General features: G+C 48.0%; 1 protein-coding gene across 4 annotated transcripts in view; it reads right to left on the minus strand.

The window, feature by feature from the left end:
• Nucleotides 1–20,181, minus strand: part of RNF157 (ring finger protein 157) — a 78,289-nt gene that overhangs the window by 11,346 nt on the left and 46,762 nt on the right. For all 4 annotated transcript variants that reach the window (XR_014714136.1, XM_084648151.1, XM_084648153.1 and 1 more), the window contains exons 6-18: nucleotides 17,711–17,777; nucleotides 13,822–13,865; nucleotides 12,736–12,783; nucleotides 12,330–12,401; nucleotides 11,294–11,453; nucleotides 10,237–10,349; nucleotides 9,461–9,699; nucleotides 8,456–8,564; nucleotides 7,056–7,167; nucleotides 6,021–6,205; nucleotides 4,543–4,608; nucleotides 3,119–3,167; nucleotides 39–149 (exon numbers count right to left, since the gene is read on the minus strand). Coding sequence is in view for 3 of the 4 variants with exons in the window: in XM_084648151.1 (XP_084504277.1) it covers nucleotides 39–149; nucleotides 3,119–3,167; nucleotides 4,543–4,608; nucleotides 6,021–6,205; nucleotides 7,056–7,167; nucleotides 8,456–8,564; nucleotides 9,461–9,699; nucleotides 10,237–10,349; nucleotides 11,294–11,453; nucleotides 12,330–12,401; nucleotides 12,736–12,783; nucleotides 13,822–13,865; nucleotides 17,711–17,777 (1,375 nt within the window). In the remaining variant the exon portion in view is untranslated. The remainder of the gene's footprint in view (nucleotides 1–38; nucleotides 150–3,118; nucleotides 3,168–4,542; nucleotides 4,609–6,020; nucleotides 6,206–7,055; nucleotides 7,168–8,455; nucleotides 8,565–9,460; nucleotides 9,700–10,236; nucleotides 10,350–11,293; nucleotides 11,454–12,329; nucleotides 12,402–12,735; nucleotides 12,784–13,821; nucleotides 13,866–17,710; nucleotides 17,778–20,181) is intronic.

Genomic DNA, 20,181 nt, shown 5'->3' on the forward strand with positions numbered 1-20,181 from the left:
CCCAAACCAAAGTTCATGTTCAGCAGACTGCCACTCACCAGGGAAGCAGGCCTCAGAGCACAGCTTATTGTCCAGCGCTTTCACGCTCGCGATGTCAATGTCATTGTTATTGTCACACTCCATACCTAGGAAAGCACCTGTCCTCTGGCCTGTAACGGAGTTAATGCAGTTAGAGAGGCAATTGGGTCCCCCCCTTGTAAAATATAGGAAGAGAGACGGAAATCAAATGTAATTACATAGCTCTAAAAACGACAACGAGAACTACATGGGTAGAGAGTGGACAATAAGGAGTCAAATCAGTGTGCATGCGTTTGTTTCAAGCCATCCTGCTCTGTTTCCCCAGCTGCCTCCTTTCTTGTGCCATGACAACTGACGTCACCAAGGAGGGCTGTGGAATCCAGGAGGATTACTTAACAGAAACATCTGTAAGAGCAGTAATTATGCAGGTGAAAAGGCAGAGAAGAGAGTAGCTAGGAAAAGCTAAAGAAAGCAGCTAGTAAGATTACTCCCTGTCCATGCTTTTGTTTGCCTCTGGTCTCTATTGGATGCATTTCTGAATATGGGGCTGTGGGGCTTAAAAATAAAAATGAACACAGTCGAATCTCATGGTGCTGATCGACGGAGATAACCACTGCCACCTCCCCCAAAATACAAACCGCTGGCAAGCTCTCCCCACTTTCAGCACGGAGGTAACTGTCAATCAGACATAATTTACAAAATACACAACTGTCAGGTTCTGCAAAATCCTAATCCATCTTTCTCTGATGGTGCTATTATCATCCAGATAAAGGGGAAATGAGTAGATCTGTGTCTGTTTCTCCTCGCTCATGCCCATTTTACACATGGGTAAGTCAACTGACTGCCAAAAAGAAATACTCCCAATTTACACTAGTAAATCCACCTCCCTTTGCCCAGAGACTTCTGCCTTGGAATACTGTGTGATCCAGTGCTCAGGGAAATCAATGGGAAGATCTCCACTGATTGGGGCATGAGATCAGTTCCTCAGCAAGAATGGCATCAGATCATTTGTGTCAGAGCTGCAAAATTTTCACAGCTGATTTATCGACTGGTGCATAATGAAGCCGGATGAGTATTAAAGAGAACTGCAAGGGTTAACATGAATGAACAAAAGACATTTCACACCGCTGCAGTCTTGAGGATGATTATTTTAAGTGTGTTTTTGTTGATTTGCTAGTTGTCAAATTTCAGTCGCTGTGGAATGAGCCCCCTAGTCATCAGGGCTAATTAGCGAGATTCTACCATAAAGACACAAAACAGCAGAGTCTGTGCTCTGTTATTTTTGCATGGGAAAATGCAACACTTGGCAGAAGGAGATAAATGGTTTTTCAGGGTGGTTTGGCGACCTTTTTTTTGGCTTCACGTCTAACCAGAGACACACAAATATGGAAAGGGGAACTGCTCAGGGTTGACCAGAATGGGCCTTTATTTCTCTGTGCTAATCTAAGGACTTCCACTGCGATGGTCCAGGGGACTAATAAACCCCACGCTGTTTTGAAAATGATGCTTGCGTGTCATGGCAAGTACCGGGGAGATGCAAGTCTCCGCCAGGAGTCTGTCTCAGTTGGCCTCACTAAGCACAGCTCAGGGTGCGAAGCAGCAGTGCTGAAGCCCCAGAGGTTCAGTTTCAGGAGGTAGGGCGGCTGCATGGCCTACCTTAAGGAAGAGTGAGACCCCTTGAGGACCTAGCCCATCAAAGGGGTTCCTCCCAGAGCCTGTTCCAGGGCTGGGGGCATAGCAATGATTCTGTGGATCCGTGACACCTGGCTTCTTTGATCCCTCCAGCACGTATCCGCTACGAATGCTTCAGCTATCAACGTTCCTTGCAGCAGCGGCTGCTTAAAGAGGACACAGGTGTTGCAAGAAGATATTGGGGTTAATTCCCCACTGGCCTAAGTGGGTGGAATTCCAACGAAGTGAGCCACTAGTGAGTTTCACCCTGTTAGCTTTTCACTGGCAGAGCTAAATTCACCTCCGGGCAGAGAGTCAGCAAGATGCCTGGGTCCCTCTCATTTTGAGGGCCCAGCTGGTGCCTATGCCTCCTGCTGGTGCTCTGTATGGGGGTGGATTCTGTGCAGGGATCTAGATGCAGCTGGGCCAGGGGCAGAAAGGAAAAGGGCCCCGTTGCAGCAGTCCCGAAAGTACAGCTTCCTTCTGAGCCACCCAAGCACACCCCACTGTTTTCTCACGCTGTGTCACTGATTCCTGAGCACCAGCTGAGCTGGGCTACAATTAATATGGCAGTGTCTGTGAAACCCCACCTTGTCCGCTAGATTTCTCCTTTCTGATAGGCCGCTGTCCTTGTCATAAGAGCTGGTGCTGTCTGGCAAACAGGCAGAATTGGGAAGAGGAGGAGGGGGAGGATAGACCTGCAGGGTTTCTCCTCTCTGCTCTGCCCGTGCTTTTCTCTCCTGTGTTAACAGCTCACCCTAAACACGACTATTTCTCAGCTGCTCAGTGGAGAAGATAATCTGTCACTGAGGACACTTTGGCTTCTGCTCCAGAGGGACCTGAACCAACCCCCCAGAGCAGAAACCCCTTCATCTTTGGGATGTTCACAATCCTCTCTTCAGCTCGGGCCCATCTCTAGTTTCTGCTGCCCTCTAAAGGCCTGAGCTGCAGCTCAGATAACCAGCCGGGGACAGGAGAAAGGGGGAAGAAGGGGGATCCCAGGACACTGCAAACTGTACGGTTTACGCCCCATTTACTGTGCAGACAGAACCACGTCCGTGCCTCCCTTAGGGACCTGATACAGGTGTAGAGAATCCTCAGAGCCTGAGTCTTGACATCAAGGGACTCAATCACTTCCCCGAACATACTGCAAAGCCACAGAGAGTCTCCTTCTCACACCTGCCCTCTGCCAAAACTCCCACCCTCCCATTTTCCCCATTACCCCTCCCAGCCTGAGCCCCAGTTCATTGTTGTGGAAGAGAAGATGCCCCCCTCCTATTCCCCACTCAATAATTGGGCAGGATAGCGTTCCTGGGAAGGCTGGCTCCCCTTCTCTGACTAGGCACGGTGCCCTGAGCATACGCTCTGCCGCCTGCCGGTGAAATAGAACGAAAACTAGCAGAGGGGAGTAATGATCCACGTCTGTTACCATCTTCCTGGGTGGGAGATCCGTCCTCTTCCTCCATGACATCGTTCCCCTGCAACACAGAAGACAGGCAGTGAACGTGAACAGCAAAGGACTCTCTGTCCAAGAACCTGGAGCTGAGTCCTTCCAACTCCGCCAGCCTCCTCTCCACAGGCACGCTGGCCATGAACCCATGCTGCCCTCCATCCCTTTGCATTTACCTAGCTCCCCCGGGCACCCGTAGCCAGACTCACACACCTTTCGCTCTAACTTGGTGCTCAGGATACCTTCTTGGCGCTGTGCCAAGGGACTTGGTGGAGCTCGGCCCACTCATGCCAGAGTGAATGTGGCCCAGACTCCGCAGAACCCAGGCAAAGTCCTGTGCACCTTAAACATTCACCCTCTGAGCTTGTCCCAGGGATAATCTGCATCACTGCTGGAGGATCTGCCCCTCCCACAGCTACTGCCAGTCCTGTGGGGGTGGCGGGTGCATCTCCTCACCTCAGGATGCTACGACAAAACTCTCCTGGTGGCAGTTCTCACTCATCTCAGGGCCCCCCAGCCCCCAAGAGATTGACACTCTAGTTTCTCCAGCCAAGGAAGACAAGCTAGGACATTGAGTGTAATTATACTCGGGCCACCTACATGGAGCCACCGCGAGTCATCAGCCGAGGCAGAACCCAGGGTTAGAGCTGGGCGCAATATTTTCGACTGAAACTTTGTGTGTGTGGGGGGGGGGGCAGTGAAAAAAGCCGATTCTGCAGCACCGAAACATTCTGTAAACTGGTGCTGATTTTGACAATTTGCTTCCATTGAAAAAGAGTGGAGACGAAATTCTGAAAAACATCAAAATATTTGCTTTACATTTTTCAATCTGAAGCGCTTGTTTTAAAATTTCCTTTTCTTCTATTTAAAAATTTTTTTTAAAGCCTAAAAATGCTCAAAACTGAAACAAAAGCCTTTCACGTCGGGCTGAATGGAACATTTTGTTGGACCAGAAACAGATTTTTTAAAACCTCTTTGATGTGCCAAAAATTTCATTTTGGGGTTTGACCCGAAATGATTTTTTTGTTTTCAAATTCTGAGTTGCCAGCAAACCAACCAAATAATTCATTATTCACACAGCTCTCCCCAGGACTTTCAGCACAAAAGCACATGCCTCTAAAACTTGAGCTAAGGAATAGCTTCGTCAGGTAAGTAGCAAGGTCTTATACTCGCTGGGGCAGGGCTTAATTTGTAACGAAAGAGGTGCACATTTTTTACTTTCACAACTGACCTGGCAAGCCCAGAGGTGCCCGGGTTCAGCCCTGCACAAATTAAGCACTGCACTGGGACCAGCTGCTAGCAACCGGTGTGATCACACACATGAATCCAGTGTATTATGTAGCTCATAGATCATTAGGAAAAGCTAGTGACAAGTTCCTTCCTTTTTGACTGTAGACTTTTACCTCCGCGTCTCGCTCCTCCGCAGGGATACTGACAAAATTCCTATCTGGAGATTCCACAGGGGTTGACTGCAAAAGGAGGACAAGAGAAATCAGACAATTCTACTTGCACGGTTTGTCCATGAATCAATGCAATATGCAGCTAACGTTCTCCATCACCAGGGGCTGCCCTTAGGTAGCTGGGATAATAGACCCCAGCAAGATTGGACTGTCTTTCAGAAAGGCAAAGGCTCACGCAGAGAGAGGAAGACTCATTAGCAGACTTACTCTCTCTATTTGGTGCGCCACAACTGAGCTAAAAAATGTTTTTCAAGGAAGATTCCAACCCATGTTCCTTGAGCCAAAAACATATTTCTGAGATTTATATATAGGGCTTCAAATTTCTAATTCTGACTGTAATTTTGTCAAGCTGCTGTTTAGGATAACCCCCCTGGAAACCAAAAAGCTGAAGTTATTTGTATGACAGTAGCCCCTAGAGGCCTTACCTGAGATCAGGGCCCCATTGTGGTAGGCACTGTGCGGACATACTCTGAGACAGTCCCAGTGCTGAAGAGCTGACAGTCTCAGCAGATATATAGGAGAGACTCAGAGGTGCACTGACTTGCCCAAGGCTGTACAGCAGGTCTGTAGCAGAGTCAGGAATAGAGGCTCCATCTCCTGACTTCCCGCCCAGTGCCCTACCCCACGGGACCACGCTGGTTCCAAAAGCCAGTTCTTTTCTACAGTGTTTTCTCTCACGCACACTTTTGAAATTGATCTAACAGTTACAAAGGAAAGTGGGAGGAGCGAGGAGGAAGGGAAAGGAAGGGAGAAAGGCCTCAGGGCTCCTCTGCCAGAAAGTTTTCTTTCTATTGTTTGAGAGCAAAAGGTCTTAGAAAAAGACTAAAACTTAGCACTCCAAATTGAAATGACAAACGGGTGCATCATTCACCGCACATGCGTTCGAAAGACATTAACCCTCTAGTGACCGGAGTGCTGGTACAGCCCCGTCTAGAAGGGCAGTCAGACCAGAGTTGGGTTAATAGCCTAGAAGAGCTGAGGTCAAATTGTCCAATGTGCTTAAGTGACTTAGGAGCCTAACTCCCATTTCAAAAGGACTTAGGCACTTAGCAGTCTAAGAGCCTATTGACTAGTCATTAGTCACTAAGGCACTTGAGCATTTTGAAAACTGGAAAGTGAAAGAGTCTCTGGTGTTGTTCCATATGAACAAAGGAATCACTAGGCTCCCACACAGCTGGCCCACCTAATGCGGTAGCCTGTCAAGGCTGGATGCTTCACATGAAGATGTAAACTACCCCCCTGAATACAAACTCCCCTCCCCCCTGCAATCACTGCTCCCCGGCATATGTACAGCCCTACCCGCAAATAATCGATCACATTGTGTAATACTAGTCCACAAAGAGGTACATTTCTTGCTGACCCCAGATGGTGATCAGCTTATCCCCCAAAGCATGAAATGCTTGTAGGTCCACTATACCTACCTCTCCTTCTGAAGGAATCCCACTGGCAGCAGCAGGGGATGGGAGCATGTCCCCCTCTTCCTCTGTGCCCGGAGCGACATAGGAGCCAGACATGGAAGACATGGTGTCAGTGCTGATCTGGGAGTGCTGACTTTGGGAGGAGGCCATGGACATGATGGACTGGGCCAGGCTGCTGCTGCCAGGATCTAGAGAGAAAGGGAAGTGTGGAGAACGCAGGGCAGCATTAGAGAGGGCAGAGCAGCTGTGACTGTGCAGGTTTGACTGCAAGTTTGCAATACGAAAGAAACTGAAACAGTTTGCAATACGAAAAGGAGTACTTGTGGCACCTTAGAGACTAACCAATTTATTTGAGCCCACGAAAGCTTGTGCTCAAATAAATTGGTTAGTCTCTAAGGTGCCACAAGTACTCCTTTTCTTTTTGCAAATACAGACTAACACGGCTGTTACTCTGAAACCTGTCAGTTTGCAATACGGATTCTACAATGACGGGTGTCGATATTGCACGCTCTCCTTCTCCGAACCCAGGTACTGGTGCCTTCAAGCTGGGTCCAGGAGACTGCAGTCGGTAACTGCCCTTTGAACACTTGACAAAGAAACTGCTTGTCTTTCTGGGGGGCTTCTTAACTGCTCCAGTGGGAATAAGCTACTGATGCATGCATTGCCTGCATGAAGCCTACAACTTCGGGGCTGGATGCAGGAATCACTACGTGAGGATCTCCGGCCGATGTTATGCCGGAGGTCAGACTAGATGATCACAATGGCCCCTTTCTGGTCTTAACATCTCTGAAATCTACAGATAATGGGGCTTGACCATTAAGATATTAACATGCCAGCTCAAATCCTGTTCACCTAATTCATGCATTACTCCCAGTAAAGTGCAGACATGACTAAGGCAAGCAGGATCAGACCCTTGGAAGCATCTTGGGACAAGATCTTTGTCCTCTCTTTCTCAAATGCAAAGTGCCACGTGCTCCTATTCCATCAGGAAGCCACGTGACCACTGAAATACTGCTTGTCTCTCTTCTCCTACTGTACCTTCTGGGGAGGAGATGGTGGAGGAGAGAGGGGTTCCTGTGCACGAAGACTGATCTATTGCTCCCGAGGAGGACAAGGTGAGGTTTTCACTCTCTGGTGTCACACCACATTCCTGGAAGGAGAGCAAACACACCAGTGTAAGAGGACGACAGGTCCCCGCAGGTGAAGCAACTGATTCTAATTTGGTATTTTCAAGGCATTTAGGGCTCATGGCAGTTTCTGAATTGGCAGCCCTGGAGATTAAAGTCTTTGAAGCTTCAGGACAATAAACAGAGCAGATATGTTCACAACGTCCCACTAAAATGCCTGTTCTCCAAGGGCCACCTCTAGAGGGGAGAAGGGTTTTCACTCTTGGTGCTCATTCCACCTTTCGCCTTGCTGATGAGCCTGCCAACGAGTGAGCCAATTATCAGGGTGCTCTTTTGCAGCATGGGTCCCCTGTACATTAGGACTAAAACTCACCAACTCCTTTCACATTAGCCATCAAACTGCTATGAGATTCTGATAATGGACTGATGTGGACATCTTTTCGAACACACCGGATAGAGGGAACCCACCAAAGAGTGAGCTGGAGGCTTTCGGGCCACGCACGACAGACGGATTGATCACCAACAGACTCCACTACTGATCTTTGTGGAGAAAGCATCCTCTATCCCTATTGGTCAGAGAGCCGGGCTAGGAGAGAGGAGTGATATTCCCAGCCCTACCGCTGACTTGCACTCTATGACCTTACTTCACCTGTTACCCAACTCTACAAGGGGGCTAATATGGACCCACATCACATGGGTATCATGGGCGTCCGACTCAACGTGCAAAGTATTAGATAGCAGGGGCTGTGAATGGAAGGCTAATTAATGACTCTACCCAGAAAACGACTGTATAAAAATAGCGCCTACTTATTTAACAGATCTGCCCTGCGTGGGCATTCGGAGCCCAATCTACTTAGTCTCTGCTATATTTTACTGCCATCAGCCCAGCAGAACCAAACACAGCTCTGGGACAACCAGCAGGATCCTTTCCTGCCTCTGGTCGTATCAGAAATATTAACTACATACCGACTCCAAGGTCGCCTGCACATCCCCAGCCTCTTCAAATTATGCCCCCAGTTAAATCTGTGCAAGCCCAGACGGCAACAGGGCTGCACAGGGGTAATTCAGAGAAGACAGCACTTGGCTGAAGAATCTTCATTGCTGGTGACGATGCACAAGAAAGAAAGAGCCCAGCTTGACTCAGATCCCAGGCTGAGTTTGCAGGGTTGCCAGTTAGAAAAAAAAACAACACAGCTTTGCTTGCAAACTGGACTCATTTTATATGGAACGACTACGGAACCCCAGAGTGCCAGTTCTATGGGGTCTCTTTGCTGAGCAGACGGCTGGACCAGAACCCTGTTCAACAATCACCTCCTCATGCTGATGAGGAGACTTCCTCCTGGAAATCCTGATTTCTGATTCACTGCAGGACTTCTCATCATCTTCTTCGTGCAGGACCGAGGAAGTCTGAGAAACTGACCTAGCAAGGATCGGGGAAAGGAGAGTCCTGTTAATTTACGATTGCACCAGTGATTTCACTAGCACAACCCACGCTGGAAATGCAACTGGCTGCAGCCCTCCACAGGAAGGGCCAGTGGAGGGTGTAACAGTCGTAGCCGCAGTCATGTGGCAGGGGTGTTAACCCTTTGTAGCCCAGACCCATGTCAGGTCTCTGGGGCACCTTTATGACAGACAGAACGGCAAGGTAAAAAGTGATATTTACATGGATCAGTGAAACAAGGGTCTTTGCCTTTGCCCTGTTCTCTGTACGGGGTTCTCCTCCCATCTGTTCAGCTTTCTGGACCAAAAATCTGTCCCCAGTTATCCTGGGATAAATCCAGAGCTGTTCCACTGATGTCACTGGGGTGCTGCCCCTACTCCAGCTGAACCCAAATAGGAGCTGAGGGTGTTCGACACCCGACAGGACCGAGCCCTTAGCCAACACCCGGGGTTCCTTGGCATTGACACATTCTCCACCACAGCATTTCTGCCAAGTGCCAACGGTCCCCTGGAGAATCAGGATGCAACAGGCACCTGAGGCAGCACTGAGGGGGTGGGGAAGAGGATGTTTTTCCTCCAGCATGCTAGGCAGGACCACACCATTAGGGAAGAAGCACAGGGCAGACAGGACCCACCAGGGTGAGGTCACGGGGCCTGATGCAGGGCCCGCTAAAGTCCATGCAAGGATTCCCATTGGCATCAATGGGAGCTGGGTCACAAGCACATGGCTTTACTGGCTGTGGACCTGATCCTGCCATCCCCACTCTGTCCTCCAGCATTTTGGAAGCTAGGGGCTGGACCCTATGAGGAAGCTTAGGCCAGAGTCCCTCTCCCCCGGTGGTAACGTGCAGAAGGGAAAGGCGGCGAGTGACTTACTTTGACAGGCTCTTCTTGAGTTTGAGCCCTTGGCTGCCACAGTCCGACAAGCGGTCGAGGGGAGAGAGCGTCCTGATGGGAGGCAGGTGGCCATCACTGCCATACGATGGCAGCATCCCTGCCCCGTGGCTGTCCCCAAGCCCATGCAGTGGAAGTGCAGCCGGGGACGGAGTGAGGGGCCCATTGAGAGCTTCCAGCAGAGACACTACCTCATAGCCAGGAGGGATGTTCTCAGAAGACTACAGGGAGCAGAGACAGGCCTGGGAATGAGCATTCAACAGCCCATGTTTCACAACACAACTTCCCCCTCTGCTCCGGGCAGGGCAATTCATTCCAAAGTGGCAGCCTATAGATATGAAACTTGATGGCCAGGAATGCAAGGGCCTGAGACCATGGCTTGGAGGGAGGCATAGAGCAGGCAAGGGCTGTGCAAGTTTCTACCAGACCCCTCAGCCCCCCGCTACGCTAGCCCTGCGCCCCACCTCAGCTTTGCCAATGCACCTTGATCCTGAGCTACAATGTCCCCGACTAGTCCAGCCCCGGATTCCCTACCCTGTACAGCTCTGCCAATGCACCTTGTTCCTGGATTTGTGGGAGTTTGTCACTCCCACAAGATCAGGCTTGAAAGCGGAAGGAATTCCCCTTCCTGGGTTATCCTTTGTTTAGAAGCCTGGGAACTGTTTTGCATCCCAGTGACTATACACCGTTGGGAATAACAGCAGGGTCAGGGCTACGCACGCGAGGGCTGATGGTTGGCTTCTCTGGTCAATACTCACCGAGTGCTCCTCAGAATCGGACGTTTGGGAGGCGATGATTGGGCTGAAGCTGGTTGGAGAGAGAGGGCCAAGTTTTTTCCTCATTGCTCGGATCTGGAGCAAGGCTCGGAATGCTGAACAGTGTGGGGAAGGGAGGGAAGGATACAGAAAGTTCATTTCTAATATAACAAGCGGGAGACGCAAACTCCCCGGAGAATGCCGCTTGTTTTCAGAGGAGCGGTTTTATTTCTTCTATTCCACGCTAGTCAAGGCCATACAAAACTATCTGGATGGAATTGGAGGTTTTTGCATTTGGTCAGGATTGGAGGTTTTGCATTTTGTTGAAATTTCACACACTGTGTAAAAGCTGCAAAATTTCAGGTTTTTCTACCTTAAAAATACAGCTCTTTTCGGTGGGGAAAAAAACAACTTGTTCATTACTCAGGACGGGTCTATTTTCAAGCAGGAGCCACTAACATTTTCAAAATTCTGAACTTGGAAGTTTCAGTCAGACAAAGATTTTTGCCTCAGAATTTGCACCCACAAAAATGTTGAATTTGGGTATTTTTTTTTTATCAATGCCAAAACCTCATTTCACAAAATTTTGAAAAAAAAACAAAAACAAACGCACAAACAATGCAGGTGCAAAATTTCTTGAAATGAAATTAGGAATCGTGCTGTAAAAATGATAGAAAAGGGTTTCCCATGGAGCTACCTCTAACACCAGGCAGATGACGATGTCTGTCAATGCACTAGTGATTCTAATAGACTCTCAATCCTTCCTAGATTCATGCCCTTATTCCAGGCCAGCCAGCTCTTATTCACTAGTTAGGAGCAACTGCTCTCATTCCCTAGGAAAAGGCCAGTGCCAGCCAATCTTAACTCCATGTACAGAGTCATCATATGAGCAGTTTGGGTGAAGCTAAGAGTTTTGTCTTGCTTGAACTCAATGTGTAGAATGTGCAAGATAGATCTTCCCAAGCTAAAGAGTAAAACAACTCGGGACAGTGCTCCCTCCGCCAATTCTCCCCCATAGGAATCAGTCCTCTTCCACCATGGGATACGAAAAGAGCCTTACGCAGCCTGCAGATGGGGCAGTTGTTGGCTTGATAACGCAGGGTGTCCGCACAAGTGTTACAGAGGCAAAGATGGCGGCAGGGTAGAATCAGAGTGTCCCGCACATCCGAGAGGCAGACCACGCACTCTGCGCTGTTATCGCTCACCTCGTCCTCAGCCACCTGGGCAGGAAGAGAGAGAATGAGCCTCTCCAGCTGGGCTTGGCACAGTGGGGCTCTGCAGTGGGAGAAAGCCTGGCCCTTGGAGTGGCTGCTATTGCAATGGGAGCCTGCCGCAGCCCTGGCCGCACCTGTTCTGCAGGGGTGAATGGCTCACAGATCTGCAGAGTGGTGGATCAACTGGCCCACCCCAGTCCCTTAACCCACAGCTGCCCAAACATGCAGGGAGCCCCGAGGAGCTATGCCTGGGGCTTCCCTGTGCAGCTCCCACCAATCCAGCATTGCACCAGCTCCATAGCAGCTTGGGCCCTTGACAGGCAGGGATTCACTGCATAGGGTCCCTGCAGCCCTATGTGGAGAGACAATTGAACAGGAAGGCCCATGGAAAAGAGGGTCAGTACTTGGGCTTTTTACCTCCAAGGGCCTTGGTTCAAATCCTTATTGAACACGAGTTTGGAGATCTCACCCTAGTGCTTATTGGGTGGAAAAGGCATTAAGGTGGGTCCAGGATTGGACCAGAGCAAGAGGAGGGTGACGGAGTCTGGAGCGCTGCAAAGATGGGATAAGCCTGAGATTGCCGCGGGCACTGGCCATGCTGCGTGGGGAACCGAAAACTGGAGCAGCAGGGCTAGCTGAAGTGTACCATCGTGGAGCAATAGCAGTGCTGGGCCAAGGCCAGCGCACTGTTTTATAAACCCCCAACTCCTGAGAGCGCTGAACAGTCACTGGGTTAAGTTAAAGGGGAAGAGCAGAGAAACGGGGGTTTTCAAAGAGAATCAGCACAAGAGAGGTGTGCTCCACAGAGAACGGCGACTAAGGAGGGCATCCCCGCTTTCCCAGGACCTGCACCCCCACACCCCCTGGGGGACACACCCTTACCTTGGAGTCCTGCGTGTTGTATTTGTTCTCGATCCCGTAGATCTCCTGAAGGAGGTAGCTAACTCCATCCACCTGCAAACCACCGAGACGGGGAAGGCACACGAGCAACGCGGAGTTAGGCTGGTGCCGCCATGCCAGCTCATTTCAGATACTCTCCTTGGGACGGCCTCTTTCTAAGCCTTCCCATTCCCCACCACATGAGGAGGGACCCCTTCCCCACCCCCAGAGCCCTACGCTGGCTGCAGGCTGCGAAGGGGGCGTCTCATCGCACTAGTGATCCTAACAGGCCCGCAATCCGTCCTGGAGTCAAGCTCCCGTCCAGGCCAGCCCACCAGCAAGGAACAACTACCCCTCAGCGCCCAGGAGCAGGCCAGTGCTAGCCAGCCCCATCCCCACATACACTCACCACTTGTTTCTGCTTGAGGGGCTTCACACAAAAGCTACCATCTGCATGCTGGAAACAAGGAAATTGTACTCCAAGTTAATCCAAAGCAACCATAGATGCTAGAGGGAGGGAAGGGAGCTGTGGTGTATTTATCACATGCTGTATATCGTGACACCTGTAGCTAGGCTTGGCGGGGTTAGATTGTTGTCAGTTATTTCACCACACATGCAAACTGATGAAAAAATGTTGCCATTGATAATACTGGAAATGTACAGAGAAGCAAAGTAAGAAAAATGCTGCTTAAGAACTTCTTAGAGGTTGATTGAAGGCTACTTGGACGCGTGATGCTGACCATTTGTGTTTTAATGGTTGTAAAGCTTTAACTCTTTGAATCTCAACATCCACTGTAATTAAATAACTATTGTCTGAGCCACCCCATCGTCTGCCCCACCCCCGCCCCGATAACTTCCCACAGTCGTGAAAATTTGGATAAATAGATAAAAATGTTTAAACCCCCTAATTTTGCACAACGGTGTGAATTTACATTGATAAAACCTGAAATAAATGCTTAAAAATAAACGTCAATATTATCTGTCAAAATGATTAAAAAAAATAAAACCTGAATTCGGCCAAGCCTAACCATGTATCGGTCCAACAGATTCTCCATTAACCAGCTGGTCTTATCTCAAGGTTGCTCTTTCTCCATGTAGGCAAACACCAGTTTATTAAACTATAGTAAAGTTAGAAAGGTACCACAGGAATATGCAACACAAAGGCCCCTCCAGTGCAGTTTCAATCAATCAGGCATTGTGACCGAAACTTTCCAACTTGAGTGTCCAAAGTTAAGGTCTCAAATCAATATTCAGGCAAATAATAAATAAGCAGCCTGGATATTGGGCTCGACACCTCAAAAGTTAGATTGTTTTTTGCCCTGGGGCTTAAACCCAGAGTTAGGTGTCTGCCTTTTGAGTTCCACGTATGGCAGTTTGTCCTGTGTGTGCTGCTGTCCCATCCACGCTGGGAGGAAAGGGGTTAAACAGGCCCACTCCACCGGACAGGAAAGCCAGACTGTACGGTACATGGACCTGACGGAGACTCAACACTCACCTTCTCAAACGTTGCCAGCAGTACGTGGCAGTGGCCGAGGTGCTCTGCAAGACACAAAAGGGGCAGGGCCGAGAGGTCAAAGGGATGCCCTGCAGCTGGGAATCCGGGTCACTGCCCCAGCGCCCATTGCAGGAGTGGGATACAGAACACCACTTTCAGCCGATCTGGGGCAGGGGTACTGCCTGCTGGGTTGGGTTGGGTATCCCAACTTTGTGATGGGGAAACGGAGGCATGAAGAAGTTGAGTGACTGACTCATAGCGGGTCAGCGGCAGAGAAAGAATTAGACTTCAGGAGTCCCTGGCTCCCAGTCCCCTAATCCATACTGACTCTCCCTAGACCATACTGGCCCCTGGGCAAGAACGGTCTCTGAGAGAGGCCAAATCTTTTCATGCTGCAAACTGGAAGGTTCACAAGGAACAGGAATGTGTGGGTTACGAAAGGACCCATCTTCCATTGCACCTAGGGTACTCCCCCAGGCTTCTAACAAGGCAGCTCTGGAAGCCTGGGTTCGTCAGGCAATTCCTGAGAGTCTGGAGAGACTCCAGTGGGCTAAGGGGAAAGGCTCATGTCGGATACTTGGCACCCAAGACAAATCTTCCACAGGAGCGGGGTTCCTACCAAGAGCCCCCAGGCAGAGTTCCTGGCCTGTTTGAGCTGGTGGTGGCCTGGCCTGTGCTCCCAATGAGAGCTGCTGCTGTTACACCAGGAACCATCCACTTCCCCAGGGGAAAGCTGAGCCCTGCCCAGGGTCCTTATCTGGGCTAGAGAAAGTGTAACGGCCTTCTCGAGTGACCTTTATCAAAACAGAGGACAAATATTTATAGGGCAAGATAAGGGGGTCCCAGCTGGAGCGCAGGGGAAATGCATTTCCTTGGATTCAGAACGAATTCCCTGACAGCCCCAAGTGCCACATAAATGCTGCAAGACGGGGTCAGGGGAGGGCCTACAACACCCCCAGCTGTCTCCATACACGGCCTGATCCTGCAGAGTGTTGCGCGCCCTGGATTTCAATGAGGGCAGAGGACACTCAGGGCCACCTAGGGTCAGTGAATATTGACCTCAAAGACTCGAGGGCTCCTGGCCAGGGAAGATCAGTCATTTACGTTCATTAAAAACCCCTCCCTTTTTCCGTTTCCATGAAGTGGCTGCAGGATTCATAGATTCATAGATATTTAGGTCAGAAGGGACCATTATGATCATCTAGTCTGACCTCCTGCACAATGCAGGCCACAGAATTTCACCCACCACTCCTAAAAAAGACCTCACACCTATATCTGTGCTATTGAAGTCCTCAAATTGTAGTTTGAAGACCTCAAGGAGCAGAGAATCCTCCAGCAAGTGACCCGTGCCCCATGCTACAGAGGAAGGCGAAAAACCTCCAGGGCCTTCCAATCTGCCCTGGAGGAAAATTCCTTCCTGACCCCAAATATGGCGATCAGCTAAACCCTGAGCATATGGGCAAGATTCATCAGCCAGATACTACAGAAAATTCTTTCCCGGGTAACTTGGATCTTACCCCATGTAAAAACCCATCACAGGCCATTGGGCCTATTTACCATGAATATTTAATTACCAAAACCATGTTATCCCATCATACCATCTCCTCCATAAACTTATCGAGTTTAATCTTAAAGCAAGATAGATCTTTTGCCCCCACTACTTCCCTCGGAAGGCTATTCCAAAACTTCACTCCTCTGATGGTTAGAAACCTTAGTCTAATTTCTAATCTAAATTTCCTAGTGGCCAGTTTATATCCATTTGTTCTTGTGTCCACATTGGTACTGAGTTTAAATAATTCCTCTCCCTCTCTGGTATTTATCCCTCTGATATATTTATAGAGAGCAATCATATCTCCCCTCAACCTTCCTTTAGTTAGGCTAAACAAGCCAAGCTCCCTGAGTCTCCTTTCATAAGACAAGTTTTCCATTCCTCGGATCATCCTAGTAGCCCTTCTCTGTACCTGTTCCAGTTTGAATTCATCCTTCTTAAACATGGGAGACCAGAACTGCACACAGTATTCCAGGTGAGGTCTCACCAGTGCCTTATATAACGGTACTAAAACCTCCTTATCCCTACTGGAAATACCTCTCCTGATGCATCCCAAGACGACATTAGCTTTTTTCACAGCCATATCACATTGGCAGCTCATAGTCATCCTATGATCAACCAATACTCCAAGGTCCTTTTCCTCCTCCGTTACTTCTAGTTGATGCGTCCCTAGCTTATAACTAAAATTCTTGTTATTAATCCCTAAATGCATGACCTTACACTTCTCACTATTAAATTTCATCCTATTCCTATTACTCCAGTTTACAAGGTCATCCAGATCCTCCTGTAGGGTATCCCTGTCCTTCTCTAAATTAGCAATACCTCCCAGCTTTGTATCATCTGCAAACTTTATTAGCACACTCCCACTTTTTGTGCCCAGGTCAGTAATAAAAAGATTAAATAAGATTGGTCCCAAAACTGATCCTTGAGGAACTCCACTGGTAACCTCCCTCCAACTTGACAGTTCACCTTTCAGTAGGACCCGTTGTAGTCTCCCCTTTAACCAATTCCCTATCCACCTTTCAATTTTCCTGTTGATGCCCATCTTATCCAATTTAACTAATAATTCCCCATGTGGCACAGTATCAAACGCCTTACTAAAATCTAAGTAAATTAGATCCACTGTGTTTCCTTTATCTAAAAAATCTGTTACTCTCTCAAAGAAGGAGATCAGGTTGGTTTGGCACGATCTACCTTTTGTAAAACCATGTTGTATTTTGTCCCATTTACCATTGACTTCAATGTCCTTAACTACCTTCTCCTTCAAAATTTTTTCCAAGACCTTGCATACTACAGATGTCAAACTAACAGGCCTATAATTACTTGGATCACTTTTTTTCCCTTTCTTAAAAATAGGAACTATGTTAGCAATTCTCCAATCATACGGTACAACCCCTGAGTTTACAGATTCATTAAAAATTCTTGCTAATGGGCTTGCAATTTCTTGTGCCAATTCTTTTAATATTCTTGGATGAAGATTATCTGGGCCCCCCGATTTAGTCCCATTAAGCTGTTTGAGTTTCGCTTCTACCTCAGATATGGTGATGTCTACCTCCATATCCTCATTCCCATTTATCATGCTACCATTATCCCTAAGATCCTCTTTAGTCTTATTAAAGACTGAGGCAAAGTATTTGTTTAGATATTGGGCCATGCCTAGATTATCCTTGACCTCCACTCCATCCTCAGTTTTTAGCGGTCCCACTTCTTCTTTCTTTGTTTTCTTCCTATTTATATGACTATAGAACCTTTTACTATTGGTTTTAATTCCCTTTGCAAGGTCCAACTCTACTTGACTTTTAGCCTGTCTCACTTTATCCCTACATATTCTGACCTCAATAAGGTAGCTTTCCTGTGCCGTGCTGCAGCATCCAGACCACCGGGTGTATGTCCAGCTTGATGTGGCCTTTTGTTGTTATTTAATGTTTACATTTCAGTGATATTTAAAAGAGCCTGGCCAGGCCAGGCCCATTGTGCTAGGTGCTGTACAAACATATAACATGCCCCAAAGAGCTGATCATCTCAAAAGCCTCGAGGATAAGGCTGAAAAACTGCTGCCTAGGGAGCAATAATGAGCCTTTATTTTCTCTCTCCAGCAAGAGCAAAGTAAATCCATTTATCAGGCCATCTGGGCTGTCTTGTACCAGCACAGGGGACTGGAGCAACACACACGTGCAAGAGCAGATGCTGAAACTTCACTGTGCAAATGGAGGTTGCATTGTAAGAACACAGACACCATCTGCAGGGCAAATCGCGTGGGGCACCAGAGCCTTAAGGCTCATCCACCTCACTGCTGACTTAGGGAAATGAAGCCCTGCAAGCCCGAGGGTCTGTTCCTACCATCTCCCTCGTCCACGACTGCCTGCACCACCATGGGATACACCTCTCGGTCCAGGTCAAAGCCCAGCTGTAAAGAGAAGGAGAGAGAGAAGGAAATGTGTTAATATTGCAGGAAGAGTCATTGAGCCAGATTCTCAGTTGGTATAAATCAATGCAACTCCATTGACTTCACTGGAGGTACGCCAATTGACACCAGTTGCGGGAGCCACCCCAGTGATGCAAATGGCACTATGTCGATTTACACCTGCTAGGGATCTGATCCATTACAGCGAACACATCCTTAAGAAGTACCCAGGGAAGTTTCTCTGCAGTGAAGGTGTAAGCAAAGGATGCACAGAAATAAGCACCTCACTGCTCTCAGTTCCTCCCAGCTCTCAGGCTGCTATGGTGCAATTATATCTTGGTACTTCCCAGGCCCCGGGATGTGAATGACCCTCAGTTTCCTGTAAAGCACCAAAGTTTACTCAGTAGCTCTATGCAACTACAAATCTGTCACTGCTTAACCATGCAAACCAGTTCAGCCAACCCCATAACAAAACTCCCCCCTCTCCACCATATTCTAACAAGGACCGTGAACAGACCGTACCAGACCATGCCACTTTTCTGGTGCATAAAAGCGAAGGAGTTAAAAAGCCTCTCTTAGTCATATAGGACCAATCACTGTAGCATCTAGGCACCGACCCCCTCTCTTGGGTGAGAAAGACAGGGTTCCACCAGCACAGCTAATTCTGCTCTCTCCTTTATGGGGTACGTACAGTTGCTGATGCTTGGAATATTTTCAGTGTCTTTTTCAGTTCCATGTATTGTTAAAGGTCCCCTGTTTTTTTTTACTCTGTGTTACTCTTCTTACAATGAAGAGTGGGTTGTTTCCCACCCCTCCATGGCACAGGTTCCTTGAAATCTTGTTGGCTGACCCTTGCCTATTACCTCTGCATTTTGGCCCAAGCCTCTTCCCCATTAGATCTGACTACAACTATCTGCCAATAATGGATGAAGAAATCACGGCAGCAATAAAGAGACTTCCACGTGGAAAAGCACGAGGCTGTGATGGAATACTGGCTGACTTGTTAAAAAGCATCAGGGACACAGGCTTAAAAGCCCTGTCAGAGGTAAGGAGGAATGTGTCAGGCGGGAGAATTGCCAGACGTCGTCACAACATCACTGTGTATCCAAATCCCCCCAAAGGCCGCCGCTATGGATTGTAAAGCCTACAGAACAGTCAGCCTACTGTCTCATGCCTCTAAGATACTTTTGTGAATTGTTCAAGGCCAAATACAAGGAAAGACAGATGAGGAAATAAGCGAAAGAAATAACGGCTTCAAATGTGGAAAAAGCATGAAAATGCTACTAGGGACCTGAAGCGGACATTAGAAAGACTGGCTGAAATTGGGAAACCAGTGCACTTATTTCATTGACTTCCAAAAAGCATGTGACAGCACCTACCACTACAAATTGCTCAACATATGAAGATTTGCAGGGATTGACGGATATGAACTCCAAGTAATAAAACAATGATATGGGAATCAGAAAGCCATTATAATGGGAGATGAAGATGAAAAATCTAATAAAGATCAAGAGAGGAGTGAGACAAGGTTGTAGAATATCAACTTTACTCAACATTTATCGTGAGTGTTTGATTAAATTAATCTAAGAAAGAGAAGAAGTAAAATAGGTAAATAGTATTTGCTATGCAGATGACACATTGCTGTTGGTTGATTCAGAAGAAAGTTTGATGAAGTTAGTGGCAATTATATACGAATATGACAAAGGTTATGATCTAGAGTTGAACGTGGACACAACAAAAAACTAGGGTCATATGCAAGGATCCTGAGAAAACATGCATGAGGCCAGTGAACGACACAGTTGTACAGCAAGTGAGAAATTATTGCTACTCAAGAAGCATCATTACAGCAGATAGAAGATTGGATCCTGAAGTCAGCACCAGAATAGCAAGAGCGGAAGAGGCATTCTGGAAGAATAAACGTAAGATGAGAAGGGACATAAACCTGAAGACTGAATTCTGACTCTTAACTTACATTTGGTCTGCATTAAATTATGGCTGTGAAACATGGACATCCAAACAATTGATAAGAAAGAAACTACAATCCTTCCAATCCTGGTATTACAGAATTTTGAAAATATGACAGATAGACCGCAGAACCAACGGAAGGTACTGGAGATGCTTGGGACTCAGCAAATGCTAGCCAGAGATCTTATGAAAAGAAACATTTGATTTGCAGGGCACATTTTAAGAGATTCAGCAGGCAATGCGTGTTTGCGGGCACTGGCAGGGAAAGTCGATGGCAGAAGAATTTGAGGCAGTAAAAAGAAGACCTTGGATGGACGATGTCGTGTCCGGAGTGGATGAAAAGGACTATCCATCTGCAAAGAGATTAGCAGAGGATTGTTCGGAATGGGCTACCATGATTGCAAACCTCTGGTAATGGAGGTGCCACATGAGCAGCAGGAGG

The sequence above is a fragment of the Lepidochelys olivacea genome, assembly GCF_965140295.1.
Source record: "Lepidochelys olivacea isolate rLepOli2 genome assembly, chromosome: 14".
In the NCBI taxonomy this organism is placed as follows: Eukaryota; Metazoa; Chordata; order Testudines; family Cheloniidae; genus Lepidochelys; species Lepidochelys olivacea.